The sequence below is a fragment of the Solanum verrucosum genome, unplaced genomic scaffold (genome assembly GCF_900185275.1).
Source record: "Solanum verrucosum unplaced genomic scaffold, falcon-dt-bn FXZP01000230.1, whole genome shotgun sequence".
NCBI classification, from domain to species: domain Eukaryota; kingdom Viridiplantae; phylum Streptophyta; class Magnoliopsida; order Solanales; family Solanaceae; genus Solanum; species Solanum verrucosum.
In genome coordinates, this window is record NW_026019954.1 from 1,400,319 (window position 1) to 1,415,811 (window position 15,493).

Here is a 15,493-nt window from a genome sequence, read left to right on the forward strand (position 1 = left end):
AGGACACAAATTCAAAAGCAATACTCAAAGATAATTAAGAAAAAAAGTGCTAGCTCTTTTAAATTCCCACCATCCTAATATCCTATAATATTCGTCACCCTATAAAAGTTGTGTGCTTGTGAAGTCGTAAATAATCCACAAAACAAAAGGTTTTGTGCATTGTATTAAACAATTACAGAATTTCGAGTTCACATTGGTTTATATCCACGAAGATTTTATAGGTTGAATATGATTGCCTCTACTCTTAAATCTTAAGTTTCAGATTTGATCCCTCAAAAATCAAAATGAAAATGCAGGTGAATTCGAATTTATCAAGGATCTCTATATCAATATTGAACATCATTTGAGAAAGCAAAATAAAGCATCTGATTAATATTTTGATGAAATTAATATTAAACTTGTTTTGGTATTTGTGTTGAGGGAAAAAAGAAGAAGGTATGGTCACATTATTATTACTAGTAGTACTATACTTCTATTATTGAATTTTGACTGGTTGTTTAATTATTTTACTTGATAGGGAAAATTTTAATAAATAACATTGGAACTACTGTTTCATCTCTTTTTATAATGAAGGATTGATTCTATTATGGTATAGTATTTGGAAAAGACTCCACCACAATTCTAATAGTAAAAATATGGGGAATGAGACACAAAATGTTAGACAAATATTTACGTGTTAACTGAAGCAAGTATTACTAATTGAATAATTTCGACTTGCACAAAAAAATATATTATATTTTTCTATTTAAAAATGTATTTTTGAAAAAGTTAATTCAACATATAAGATGATCAAACATCGAAAAACAATTTTATCACAGAAATATTTTTTGAAAATACATTCTATATTGTACTAAATACTAAATTGACATGTCTTGAAAATTCATCTAGTGATGTGTCTCTCAAAGATTGTTAAAATATAATTTGAATAATAAACCAGAATTATTTTTGCTCAATATCACAGATATAGGATTAATTGTGAAATGAAAATCCTTTGAACACAATACTTTTATGCTTTATTGCTGTTTCCATAATATTTTGAAAATGGTCAAACATAATTCGGTCAAAAATAAATTTGACTCAGTCAAAACTTGCTTTAATGTAAAAATAGTGAATCTAATCAAATTAGGATAGCTAATTAGAGTCATTGGGCTTGTAACCTTTGGTAAATTAACCAATGCAAATGAAAGTAATCTTAATTAGGTTTCTGTAATTACATGTCGTATTGGAAACAAATCCACTCCAAAGGGTCATTATTATTACTAAACTACTACTGGCTACGTCTTTTTAACTATCATTTTAGCTATAAAAAAAAAAGTGCTATTTAAAAATTTTAAATTTAAAATTGATAAAATATTATTAAAATATGCACAATATTTTTTTAAAAATCAATCTACTTTTATTACATAGGAATAAGTTAGTAAACTACAATTTGTATTTTTATTTTTTAATAGACATTAAAAAGGCTTAAATGAAAGTTAAAATGGAGCAGAGAGAATATCGTTCATAAAGCTAAAATAAAATTAATTTCAACGGTTAATCTAAAAATAATGGAAAACCATTTATTGCCTCGGAATTAAGTAAAGTATTAACTTTATTTTGCTCTTTAAAGCCCAACCAAATTGTACCATAAATCAATAATATCGAATGAGCATAATAAGACCGTTCAGATGGTAAGAATTGATTACATTTAATTTCAATTGAATTAAGTTATATACACGGCAAATTATTTTTTCTACACTAGTCATACTATAATTTAATGAGTTATTTATTATTTTAAGGTTCATTTTATTTTTTTAAAAATGATTTAAAGAATATTGGCTGCAGTTTCTTTATAAAACTAATCTAGTTGTGTAAATAATTTTTTTCCCAATGATCTCTATTACACAGAAGATAAACAAAGAAAAGTTGGTTTGAAGATAATTAGATGTCCTGTTCAAATCGAATATAATGACATATATCATGTCACTTGAATTTCTAAAAAGATATAAACTTTATAATATAAGATATATATGGCTTTGTCCAAACCGTCCATAAAAACGAACACAACATTTGGTACCTACTTAAATACTTGTGTAATTAATCACCAACAACGATTATGGTGTAGTTGTAACTTTAAGTATTATTTTAGAGGTCTTGGATTTGAGTCTCTTCGAATACACATTCATTTTTTAGAAAATACTTTACTACAATATAAAATTTTTTGACACAATCTGAATATAGTCGAACTTCAATATGAGTATGAGATACTAATTTTTTTTGTTTAAGATGAGGGGATAAAATTAATCAAAGTATCACCCATATGATAACGGTGGACCCCGTTTAGTCATTCATGGAATTGAAGTAACATTTTAAAATGTATTGACTAACATTAGAACATAACGGAGTTTCAATAATTTTTTCTCTTTTTTTGTTACAAAGTTTGTATGAGAAAAGAAAAAATAGAATAAGTTAAAATAAGTAGTTATATAATTAGAAAAGAGATAAAATACGACAAATTTGGGGTTAAAATATATATTATTATTATTTATTATTAAGAGGAAGCAAGTAAAACATACATATTTAAAATAAATAAATGATTTTTGTGTAATTATGCTATTAACGATTTATAATTATCTACAAAAGACTATATTTTTACGCTTTTTGCCTGTTTGCCATATTAAAATTGTAGGGGATACTCCCACAAATAATCAAGTCCAGAAAAAAAATTAAGATAACGCAAAATTGATTTGCATCAAATAAAATGTTCAAGCTCATAGGTAGTTTTAGATAGACATAATACATAACAATTATTCAAATTTAATTTTAATTTGAAAGTGTATATTTAAACATTTTAATTTAATCTTAATTCATTTTTACTATGTTCGATGGACACTTACGATAACGACACATGATTTATAAGGTGTTAAAAAGATATTTTCACGTAAAAAACGAGTTGAGGTGTTTAAACAGGCGAAGTTAAACTAGAGAAGCAGACAAAAATAAAACGTAATCACTCACATAAAGCCCATTCTTATCTTAGCAAAAACTGATATCACACGCATCTTTTCTCATCACAATCATCATCATCTTCTTCCTCTATGCAACTCACGAATCTACGGTGTATCCTCCCCTCCCCCACCAGGCTCCATTTTATACTCTTTAATTAAAACCCTTTCATTTACAAAGCCCCATTCTCTTCTTTTAAGCTAAAATCCCCATTTCCCAAAGGTTAAAGCAATACAAATCTGCCCCCGACCCCCTTAGTTCCATCTTTTTCTTCTTTTCATTCACTTTCTTTACTTACTGTATCAAGTTTGAATCTTTGTAATCTTCATTACTACGACTTTTTTGGTAATATAAAAAAAGGGAATATAGTATAATTTTAATTTGTTGCTCTGTTTTTAGTGGAAAATAATAATAGATACTCTGTTTTTATATAATAACCCCATTTCTAGAGAGAGAAAGAGTGGTTTGGGGAAGCTCTGCTGCTCTATTGTTTAATGGATAAAAGCTGTAATTCTTCTGGTGAGGGTGATTCTACTGCTACTTCAGCAAGTAGTAGTAGCAGTGGTAATAGAGATATGTATTTGAAGCACCTAAACAAAATCTCTCATAAGATCTCGAAACCCATTAGAAAACCTATGTTTTTTGAAAACCAGAATCCTCCGCAGGCGCAGACCCAACACGCTCCACCGCCTCTTCCTCCTCCTCCTCCTCCTCCGCCTCCTCCAGCTGGGCAGCAAAATTTGCACCCTCAGCCACAGCAACAACCGCCGGTGTATAATATTAACAAGAGTGATTTTAGGGATGTTGTTCAGAAGCTTACGGGTTCCCCTGCTCATGAAAGGATTTCGACTCCTCCGCCTATTCAACAACCCAAGGCTGCAAGTTCACGGTTGCAGAGGATTCGTCCTCCGCCGCTTGCTCAGATAAGCAACCGCCCACCTCCGTTTGTGAATGGTTCTAATAACGCCGTTGCTGGTGGAGGTATCGGTGGGTTTGTTGGCGGTCAACGGCCTGTTCAGGTACAGCCGTTATCTCCTCTCCCACCGTTTCCGGCGGTGCATGCGTCGGCGGAATCGCCGATCTCCGCTTACATGAGGTTTCTACAGAGCTCAATCGCTTCTGCTTCGACTGATTCCGATTCCAAGCGATTCTCTACTGGGCTATCACCACTAGCTCCGCGGTGGAACAACTTCGGTGCACCGCAGCAGCAGCCACCATTTCCGCCTCCTCAGCCGCATCAACAGAACATTCCTCCGCCACCGACAAACTCCTCCTTTGTTTTACCACCGTTTCCTGCTTTTCCCTCATCGCCACTTCCGTTTGGGTGTTTGCCGTCGCCAAGGTCGCCGTACGGTTTGCTATCTCCCGGTCTTCTGCTTTCACCGTCCCGTCAACTAGGGTTTCAGCAGCTCCCTTTGTCGCCGACACTTCCAGTGGCAAGCCCGAAGTGGAAGGGTATTTGAGGAATTTCATAGAAACATTAAAAAGGTAAGTCTTTTAGGAGTTTTTCAAAAAAAAATTGTTTTGTTTTTTATAATAGGAATATAGTTTATAATTTGTACATTTTGGGGGAATCATTGGATTATATTGAAGAGTAGAGTCTTTTATGCCCAAATATGATGTAGCTAGCTATTAAATGGCTAATTAGGGGTTTGTTTTGTTGTACATGAATGTTAAAAGAGATAATTTTTTGTTTGTTCATTCATCTCTTCTTATCATCTTCATTGATAAAATAGTAAAATACTGAATTCTTTGTGATCAACTTAATTCGATCTTTAAGTTCCATTGATTTAGAATGTGAACTAAATTGTATGTACTTGCCGATGGGATATAATGGTGATGTTTGGGTCAGCTTGTGTTAGTCTTGACTCTATCAAAGACATTCTTTCTTTGTGATACCGTGGTATTCAAGCAGCTCGTGCTTATCCGGACTTTATCAAATGTATTTCTTTCCATTGGCAAGGTGTGTGCAAACTGGTTTGAACACTTCTTTATCCAAGTTTCTCTGAGCTATCTCAATTAAGGGGAGGAGAGCAGGGGAGTGGTATTTAATAGAGCAACAAGTTCAAATTATATTATACATTTGCTTCTGTACTGATTCTGTGTTGTTTTGATTTGCCTTTAGTAGGGTACTTGTTGTTTCTCTTTATTTGAGGTATTTCACTCAGATACTTCCATATTACTAAGCCTACAATGTGGTATGCCTTTTAAAGTAACGGGTTAAGTTTTTAAGAACTTGATTATTTCATTTTCCAACTTTAAGGGGCAGGAATTGAGGCCTTATTTCTAGCGTTTGTGAGTTTATCACTAGCATTGTTTCATGCCATAGACCCTATTCGTTGTTGGCGTTGGATGTGGTTGGTGTAAAATGGTGGTTAGCGATAATGTTTGCTTGGTTTCTCAATTGTGTTTTATTGGTTCATGCTACTCTCCCCATTCCAGTGCAGTTTTTTTTGAAATTACAACATAGAATTAGATGGCAGGCACACTTACTTCTCCTTTGTTTAGTTCAATATTTTACTCCAAGGAAAGTTCATACTTGATGATCATGGTCACTTGAGACTCTCTGCCAGTTGTACAGAGTGACAGTCGTATAGAGTGGCGTAGACAGGATTTTCGGTAGAAAATTTCATCACCATCCCTTCAAAGATTGTGATTTGAAGTGTAATGGTGAGCTTTATTAAACATCACCTGTAGCATGAACGTTGTTTTTGAAGTACTAGTTCAATTGAAAAGATAAAAAGTTAGTGACGTGGAGAAATTGGAGTAGTTCTTTTGGTTGATGATTTTTTTATGGAAAGAGTAGAATATGTGGACCTGTGTGTTGCTCTATTAATTTTGAACCTCCTTTTGACTGGTTGATTTCAAGGAGAACTTATTTTTTGTGTGGTTGGAGACATTGTTGTGGGGCTCTTCAGATGGTCTATTCCCACTCAAGGTTATGACTAATGACTCCCATGAGCCAATTTCAATCAATTATCTGCTTTAGGCCTAACCCATTGCCCATTGGTGGCTCTTTAAAGTTGACATTAATTTTCACTTAGACACTTTAACTGGGCAAGGTTCATTTTAGACACCTTAGGTCGGGTTTCACTATGTCATTTTGACACTTTTTGCTTATATGACTTAGTGAGTGTAATATACTTGTTGAGCGCGCCTGAAAAACCTATTTAGTCGATTTTTTAATTATTTTTTCTTCTTCTTTCCCATTTTTGCAAACTTAAATATCCAACATGGTGAATAAAAATAGTTCCAGGAACTATTTTAGAAATTTAGGAATAGATCCATTTCAAGATTAAATATTAAATTATTCATGATATTCTTTTTCTTGAAAGAATTAAATATTTAAAGAGGAGTAAGTTTAATTTTTGGTGAATTATAAACCTCCTAATTAGGGTAAAAAAGAAAAAAGATATATTTGAAGAAGACACTAATAAAAAAGAAAGAGTATGTAGGTGCCCAGATGTTTTAGCAAAAAAGAGATGGGGTATTTAGAGAAGACAATGGGGTGGGGGACCGGGTATGTGCAGATTTTTCTGCAAATGAGTAGGGGTATTTGGAGAAGGCGGGGGGAGGGGGCAGGTGTTTCTGCAAATGGGTATGGGTTTTTGGAGAAGACAATTGGGTTGGGGGGGGGGGGGGGGTCATGTGGGGATTTTATTGATTTAATTTGTTTTAAAAAAAATATTTGGGAAAAAATCCACGTGTCATTGAGTCATTGGTTACTTTATATTTTTAATCAAAATTCATTATCTACAAATTGTTTTTGACAAATGTCGTCATTTAATTCGCCACTTTACACGTCATTCGCAAGTGTAACACACACCTCATATATTTTTGTTGATTGGCAAAAGAGTGTCAAAATGACACAACAAGACCCTATATGAAGTGTCTAAAATGAACATCGCCCACTTGAGGTGCCTAAGTGAAACTTCGTGTCAACTTTGTGTCAACTTTAAGGGGTCACCGATGGATTAGACCTTTGCTTTAAGAAGGAAGAGCAACCACATCTAAATGCCATTTTTTTAATGGAAAAAGTTTCATGACCTCAGTTGTGTAAGATCGAGACGAGTTTAAATGGAGCGAAATGAGCAGTGAGAATATAACATAGTTGATTTTGACTAGTTTGAGATTGAGGTATAATTGAGGTTGGACTACACTTCTTTTTGCTAGCATTTGAGTATAGATTTTGAATTTCTTTTGAGAATGTGTGTTCAATTATAATTTTTGATTTCAAACTCGTATGTTTTGAGAACTTTAAAAAATACTTATAAATTTGACATAAAATTATCATTTTTAAAATGATAGATTATGTATTATCCTAAATCTTACATAAGTACATAGCAACATATTTTGATAAATTATAAATAACACAATTAGTTACGAAAATTCACAAGTGAAGAAACAATCTCTTTACTACATAGAAATTGATTGTGATCATAAATAGATGATTTTTTTAAATTAAATATAAAAGTTTGAATTAGATTGAATGCAACTAAGCAATGCCTCAAAAATGAAAGAATCCATTTGGTTATTGATTTTGAAAGCAATTTTTGGATCCATGAGTGAGATTGATTGGGGAGTGGACAGGGGCGGATCTACCCTATTAGAATGTTTTGTTTACAAAGATCTCTTGATTCCTCGCGGCCGGGCCGGCTTGGAAGCAAGCTACCACGTACGGTTTTGAAGCCGAGCCTTTCTAGCAATGGGGCCTAGGGACCGATATGATGATTGGTTTAGGTAGGGCGGCCGGCCTACTACGGGCACCTGTAGGGATTAGTGTGTGAGACCGCAACCCCTACTGAAGATAGGTCGCCAAACTACGACCGAGAGTTTCGCCTTTTGAAGCGCCAGTCGCGTAGGGCGACCGGGCCAGGTCGAGTCCAAACCCTTTCTCTCGAGTATACCCATTACCACTCATCGTAATATAGATCTATATCCAATTCATTTGTTGGTAATATACTACTATTTTTAATTAATGAGTGTTAGAATTTGTTATTTTGGCCTCTCACATAAGCAAAAAGAAATAAAAACAAGTTTGTTTTGGCCTTTTCAGCGAAGTTAAGTATGAAGAATCCACAATCCGTCCCACATCAATTTCTCAAAAATCTATTTCAACTCGCCTCGCATATGATGCCGTGCCCTGCATATTTCAAACCCTCCCCGTCCCGCAAAGCCTTATGATGCAAAAATATCACTTCCGGCAGAACATGAGAGGTAAGGTAAATCAGGTATTGTACCCTTTGTGTGTCTAGCCAGTCCAAAGAAGCATTTGAGACACTCTTATTATTATTAGTTGTTAGCGTAGATGATAATGTTAATTCCATCTTGTTGTATATTGTCATCGTTCAAAAGAACAAAAACCCATAAGTTTGATGGCATACATGTTACTATAATTGTTGCAGGCAACGCATATGGAGCTCAAGCCAAGGAAAATGGATGATGATAAAGTAAGCTAATTGAAGAAGTATATACATCACTGAAGGAAAAATTTACTGGCTAATTGATAAGATATCGGTTGATTTAGTATCAGATTAGTAATTACTGGATGGTTACTTGATGATGTATATATAAATATTGGCACTCTTTGTTAAGTTGTATATTTTATGACACCAAAATCAGTAAGAGAGAAAATGATCCGTTCTTAACTCAAGAGCCGGGACTAATATAATTCTGCATGTTAGATAAAACTTAATCATCACGACAAATTACTCTTTAGGCCCTGTTTTGTTTGATTAAAAACTCTTCTTCGAATATATGTTTGGCCATGAAATTTTGGAATTCATTCAGAAATTTGAAATATACTAAAAAGTTTGTTTGCATATTTTTTACTTCCACTATTCACAAAAATTCGAAAACAACTCCAATTTATAGTAATCGCCAAACAACTCCAATAGCCATAAAATTTACAAAAAAAAAAAATTACTTTGAAAACAATTTTTTTTTTCAATTACTCACAATTTCATGACCAAACGCCACCCTATGTGTGCTCACATGGGTGTAAGCTATTCTACAGAAGGGCTTATTTATTCTTGGGAAAATTGTACATAATGACAAACTATTAATTCAAATTAAATGGTATAACCACACTTTGATTTAATTGTGTCCTGTAGCAAACTGTTTGTCAGTCGCCTCTCTCCCTCAAACTCTCGCTCGCCACTCTCCCTCTCTCGCTCGCTCCCTCTGTGCTCGCCTCTCTCGCTTTATACAACAAAATTGTATAAATTGTGTTTCTGTTTGTATAAAGCAAAAGAAAATTGTATATACACATGCAAATACATATATATTCGTCATATACACTTATAATTATACAATAAAAATATTCCCCTGCCAACGAGAGGCTAACAACAATTTATACAAATGGTCTACCAGCGAAATTATACAAATCTGAAGAGGAGCCAACGAATTATACAACTGCTTCTTTTTGTATATATGTATAGCGAAATAGACATAGTTTTCAATTGTATATGTATAGCGAATTATACATATATATGTTTGTTATAGAGCGCAATTATGCAAACTTCGCTATAACATACAAATACGATTTTTTTGTTTGTTATATGTGAAAGTTGTTCTTTATTCTTTACTAAGAGAAATGGTCGATATGCTTTTTGAACTACGTGAAATTATCTAAGATGTGTCCCTAATTGTTCTGCTGGCAACAACATTGGTATTAAACCTCCAATAACATCGTCCCTATCCCCAAGCCTAAAATGGAGATCAAATAATTAACAACTTCACCAACAAAATTGAAATTTCTAAGGCCTATGTGCAAATGTGCCTCTAGTTGTTAAAATAACTCAAGGTCAACTATGACACTAATGAAGATATTTAGATCTGAAAGTGATATTTCACCCCTAACCATGACTTACCCAATGATTCTTGGGAATTTTTCTTGATAGTGATTTTGTTGCTTGTATTAATGTTTAAATCGACAGTCAGAAGCTCAAATCCGTTGATTTCACAGCAAACTACTTGTGAAAAAGGATGATAAGACAAAAATAAAGCTTTATTACTTTCAAAAACAGATTGTTGCGTTTCACTTCTGTTGTATTTGATATGTGAAGTACACAATAACAATTCAAAAGCTTTAGTTACCATTAAGAGAACCTCTTAATGGAAAACATCAAGATGGAACCACATTGAAAAAAAGAAACCTCTTAACCTCAACAACCACATTAAATTAAAAGATGGAACTTTTAAAACATCAATATAAAAGTTGTTTGTTGCCAATAAGAGAACCTCTTAATGGAAAACCAAAATACTAGCAAGGAAATTATGATAATCAGCTTCTCCCAATTAAAACAACTGGGGGAGAAGTGAAAAGCAAATTAGAGGGTTTCAATTCCCCTCAAATTTTTTCTTCAGGTTTGGGATCTTCCTTGATTTCATCAGCTCCATCATCCTGCAAACCAAAAGTAGATAGAATCATGAATAACATCAACACCACAAACACCCCTTGTCAAAAAAACAAGCATGATATAAAAATATTTGTAAGATCATATGATTATTACCTGCATATCGGAGGTCCAGAGAGTGAGATTGTCACGAAGAAGTTGCATGATCAAAGTGCTATCCTTGTAAGACTCCTCTCCCAATGTGTCCAACTCAGCAATTGCTTCATCAAAGGCCTGTTTCAATGGAAGAACATGATATCAAAAGGAAGACACTTTTTTTCGCAGCTTTTTGCTGAGAGAACAAAAGGTATCGACAAATCTAAGATAACCTGGAAGTTAAAAACATCTGATCTATATGGAGATTTTCTTACCTGTTTGGCAAGATTGCAAGCACGGTCGGGAGAGTTCAAGATCTCATAATAAAACACAGAGAAGTTAAGAGCCAGTCCAAGTCGGATGGGATGTGTTGGGGCAAGTTCAGCAGATGCGATATCCTACAAGCATTGTAGAAAATGAGAAAAACTGAACATGAACAAAACAAGATTGTTCATACCATAAACAAGAAATCATGGCTAATTAAATAACATCAGGCCACAATTTATTTCCAACTCTCGAATCAGCAAAAGGTCAATTACTCACAAACACAAACAAACAAATTCAGCAATTTTCTCTGCCAGAAACATATTTAAACTAATAACCCAGTCTACATGAGGAGAAAATCCATAACCACATACATATCCCAAACAACATCAATTAACATATACTGCGAGCAAAAAAAATATTAAGGGCTGAAATGTTATCTATATACAAGTACCCTGCAGTTGTGAATCAGCAATAGGTCAATTACTCACTATGGAGGAGCATTTCATTATATTATGTTGCTCCTTCATTAATTAACTCCAAATTATATTATACCATAAGTCATAATATTATTGTTATGCGAAAAGTCTCATAAATAGAAGATCTACTGAGAAATATACAAATTAGGAGGCTCAAATCTGCAGCAAGCAGATCCGTAAAATCTAATCAAATCGATAAACAGATCAAACATTATCTAAATAAAGCAAATTAAAAAACAAACCTGAGCAGCTTTGTAGGCAGTGAGAGTACTCTCAGCAGCCTCCTTACGTTCAGCACCGGTCTTGAACTCAGCCAAATAGCGGTGGTAATCTCCTTTCATTTTCAGGTAAAACACCTTAGAATCACCAGATGTTGCAGAAGGAATAAGCTTAGAATCAAGCAATTTGAGAATGCCATCACAGATCTTAGAGAGCTCGTTCTCAATCTTAGATCTGTACTCGCGGATAGAGTTAACATGTTCCTCATTTCCTCTAGACTCTTCCTTTTGCTCGATCGATGAAATGATACGCCACGATGCCCTACGCGCTCCGATCACATTCTTATACGCGACGGAGAGAAGGTTTCTCTCCTCCACGGTTAGTTCTTCCGAGCCAAGGGAGTTGGAGACCTTCTCCATGAATTCAACCATCTCTTCATACCTCTCGGCCTGCTCCGCCAGCTTTGCCATGTATACGTTCTCCTCACGCGCCGTCGGTGCCACCGCCATGTTTAGATTTTTTTTCTGTGTGCTCGGAAATAAGTTTTTTGAGATCTGAATGAAATGAGAGAGTTTTTCGATTTTCTGAATTGAATTTAAAATTGAGAGAAAGAGGGCTTTTTTTGAATTGAGAGGAGTAGAGAGATTTTAGGATTTTGTTTTTACTTTTATTTTTAGAGTGAATCTAGACCGTTGAATTGGTAAAGTGATTGACAGCAGGGATTTGAGCTGTATTTAAAGGCGTAAGTGGGGCTGACTTGGGCTTGGGCCTAGGCCAGTTGTTCTTGGGCCATAATTGGGCTTACATTGATTATCACGTCTGGCCCATTGTTTTTACCACCATTTGTAACATTTAGCTTTTGTTGCTTTTAACAACTTTTTTAAAAAAACAAAATTGTGTATGTTGTTTTTAACTACACTTTGGCAATAAAAATTATTCATTTTTTAATTTAATTTTCACATTATTTAAAAATTCATGTTTGGTCACGAAATTCAAATTTAAAAACAATTTATAACATGAATGTAATTTCGTTCGATATATTACTACAAGAAGTATAATCAAACATAACTCAATTTTAACATCGACTTTATAAAGTTCAAATAAAATGAAGATATTTGGAATCGGTGTACGGCCTTGTAAGTGGTAATCCAATGAAGTCCTTGCAATTCGAAATTCTCATTCGTTTTGTATGTTCCAAAAGATATTCTAGAAATCTAATTCTAAAGTTTGAATTGAAAAAAAAAACAAAACAAAAATGAAGTAGACACTACTACTAGCTTTCTAGAACAGTATTAGTGAAGTTCCCGACGAAATTCTAATTTATTCAGCGGGAATATTGAGGGCATGGAATAAAACTTTTGTTTCTAAGTGGCCAAGTTTGCCTACTCTCAATGTTATCAACAAATTTTCGATAAATATTTATTCGAATTGAATATTTATATCATATTCATGTGCCTCCAGCTTTATAGGCTTATAGTCAGGAGCGGAGCTAGGTGGAATTTTGTGGGTTCGGATGAATCTAGTAATTTTTTTGTAGTAGAGTAATTTGTGAACCCCAACAAAAACTGATCGACAGCTCAATGATAAGGAAAGGAAAGAAAATTTAGAACTCCCAAACTCTTAATATTGGTTTCGCCTCTGTTATAGCTATACTAGAAAAATTAAAGGGGTTGAAGAAAGAAATGGGGAATGTTAGTGTCCCTGAAACATGCCTATTCGTGCATGAAATTATGTTGAGTGATACTATAACTTTGCTAAAAAAAAACACATTCATGAATGAGGTGATTTCTTTTTTATATATTTAAATTTTTGCATAATACATAAATATCTTCTTTTAACTTTGCCTCAATTTATATTTATATTCTTCAATTTTTGGTGTGCACAAGCAAACATTTAAACTTGTGTAAAGTTGAACAAATAGATACACACATTGTATATGACAATTTGCATCCTATGAGTATTATGTCAATCAACTTTATACAAGTTTTAAATGTCAACTTGTGCACGCACACCCACAATTGGAGGATATTATATATGTGAAATGAAATCAAGGTAAATGACACATTTATATATTATATTTTAGATCATTGTCTGATAAAATTACATTGTGTTAATAGAAGATATCACATGAAATTAATTAGAGTGTATGTGGGTTGATTTAAATTAATGCAAACGCCACAGCTATAAAAGGATACATCCTATACATTGCTTTATACGTTCAATTTTTTATGGACAAAATTACTTTATATTAAGTTGTTGGAAAATAATAGCTATCAAGATAGTTCGGAAACCTCATTCATAAGAATCCATCTTATACACTACTATTTTAATATATTATATAATATTAGTTAAGTGATAATCATATATAGTAATATATTAATATGATGCATATAATGCACCCACGTAGTATGTAGGAATTTACTTTTCATATTTTTATATTAGAAGAAGAAAAAAAAGTGGAGTGGGGGGTCAAATGGAAAGGTCCCCGCCATTTTAGGCGAATGTAGTGGGTGATGGGCATGGACGGTGCGAGTTTGTTCGTTACCGTGGTCCACTACATGCGGTTCCTATATTTTTGCTGAATTTTAATATGTATTGAGGTAAACTGTCTACGTCTTATATTTTTTTAATATTTTTTTTGAATTATATATAATATGAATATGAGATATTTTAGGCATAGATTTAAAAATTTTAAATCAAAAATAATTTTATTGTGTATCTAAAAGTCAAATCATACTTAATTGTCTAAATGAATTCAATCAATTTAAGCAATTTTTGATACACTCCCAGCCCTTTAAAAAAAGTAAAAAGAAGTATAAAGCTATATATAAAGTGTACTTCCTAATTTTATCTTTAGACAAGATGCCTAGGAAAGAATGGGGATAATTGCTTTTGAAAATCCACAAATCAAATGGAGGATAGTCATATCATATGAACTTAGATGATATTTTTAAGCAAGACTCTCCAGACATGTCCAACACCACACTAATCGAATAAGGTGAAAGTTTAGGGATGTACAAAATCGAATCGAAAATCGAAAAAAAAAAATTGGACTAGTGGTTGGTTTGACTTGGTTTGGTGTTGAAAAAAAATCCGACTATATTTGGGTTAGTTTGGTTTTAACTAAAAAAAACCAACCCGAGACCAAACTAACTCGACATTATATATATAATTTTAAAATTTTAATTCATATATAAAAATATTTACTTTGATATAATTTTTAAATATTTCTTATACTTTTTCATAGTTTTTATCTTTTAATATATTATTTCAAGTTTGAAACTTAGAATTTTGAATGGTTCCATAAAGATTATAGTACATAGATGTTGGTAATTATAATAAAACTTAAATCAAAATCAAATTAATACTAATGCAAAAAGAAAATCAATTTAACACTAAGAATGACAATAATATTGAATATTTGTTCTTTGATTTTACATTGGTTTAGACAATTAAAGTACATAATTTAATTTTAATTTCCTTTAATATTTAGTCATGTAACTAATACTTATTAAACTTATTTTAGCTTTGATTTAGTACTTTTAAATTATGATCATTTTCGTTGTGACTTGTTAATCTGCAATATTTGTTTTACGTGATTCCTTTATTATTATTTTTTTTTGAATATTTTAGTGTCATTAATCATATCATTGTTTGTGTTGTATTCTTAAGAAACACCTTAGATAGTTATATTTTGGTATGACTGAAGAAATATTTGAAGTACAAGTAAATTATATGTTTGTATGAATACTTTAGCGGAAAAAACCAGAAAACTCAAAAAATCCGAAAAAATTCAAAAAACCCGAGTTTTATTGGTTTGATTTGGTTTATAGATTTAAAAATCCGACACAAATAATTTGATTTGATATTTGAAAAACCCGAATCAACCCAACCATGTACACCCCTAGGTGAAACCTTACCGGCTTCTCACCCACCCTGTTGTGATATGACCATGTTAGTACCACTGTACAAAATAATTGTATGCCTATCGTATTAGTATATGTTCAATTGTTCATCGAAAAAATTTCAGAAATAGCAAAGATAATAGATATA

At 32.8% G+C, this 15,493-nt stretch overlaps 2 protein-coding genes across 2 annotated transcripts; one reads left to right on the top strand and one right to left on the bottom strand.

The window, feature by feature from the left end:
• The first annotated feature begins 3,045 nt into the window (after positions 1 to 3,045).
• On the top strand, positions 3,046 to 4,665 carry LOC125814309 (VQ motif-containing protein 9). Its single transcript, XM_049493780.1, has one exon. It carries the CDS (start codon positions 3,480 to 3,482, stop codon positions 4,446 to 4,448), a length of 969 nt encoding a protein of 322 aa, XP_049349737.1. The 5' UTR covers positions 3,046 to 3,479; the 3' UTR covers positions 4,449 to 4,665.
• A 5,311-nt stretch (positions 4,666 to 9,976) lies between these two features.
• On the bottom strand, positions 9,977 to 12,115 carry LOC125814132 (14-3-3-like protein C). The gene is made up of 4 exons (XM_049493581.1): positions 11,464 to 12,115; positions 10,754 to 10,876; positions 10,500 to 10,616; positions 9,977 to 10,390 (listed from the first exon to the last, which is right to left on the bottom strand). Exons 1-4 carry the CDS (start codon positions 11,947 to 11,949, stop codon positions 10,337 to 10,339), a joined length of 780 nt encoding a protein of 259 aa, XP_049349538.1. The 5' UTR covers positions 11,950 to 12,115; the 3' UTR covers positions 9,977 to 10,336.
• Positions 12,116 to 15,493: the final 3,378 nt, after the last annotated feature.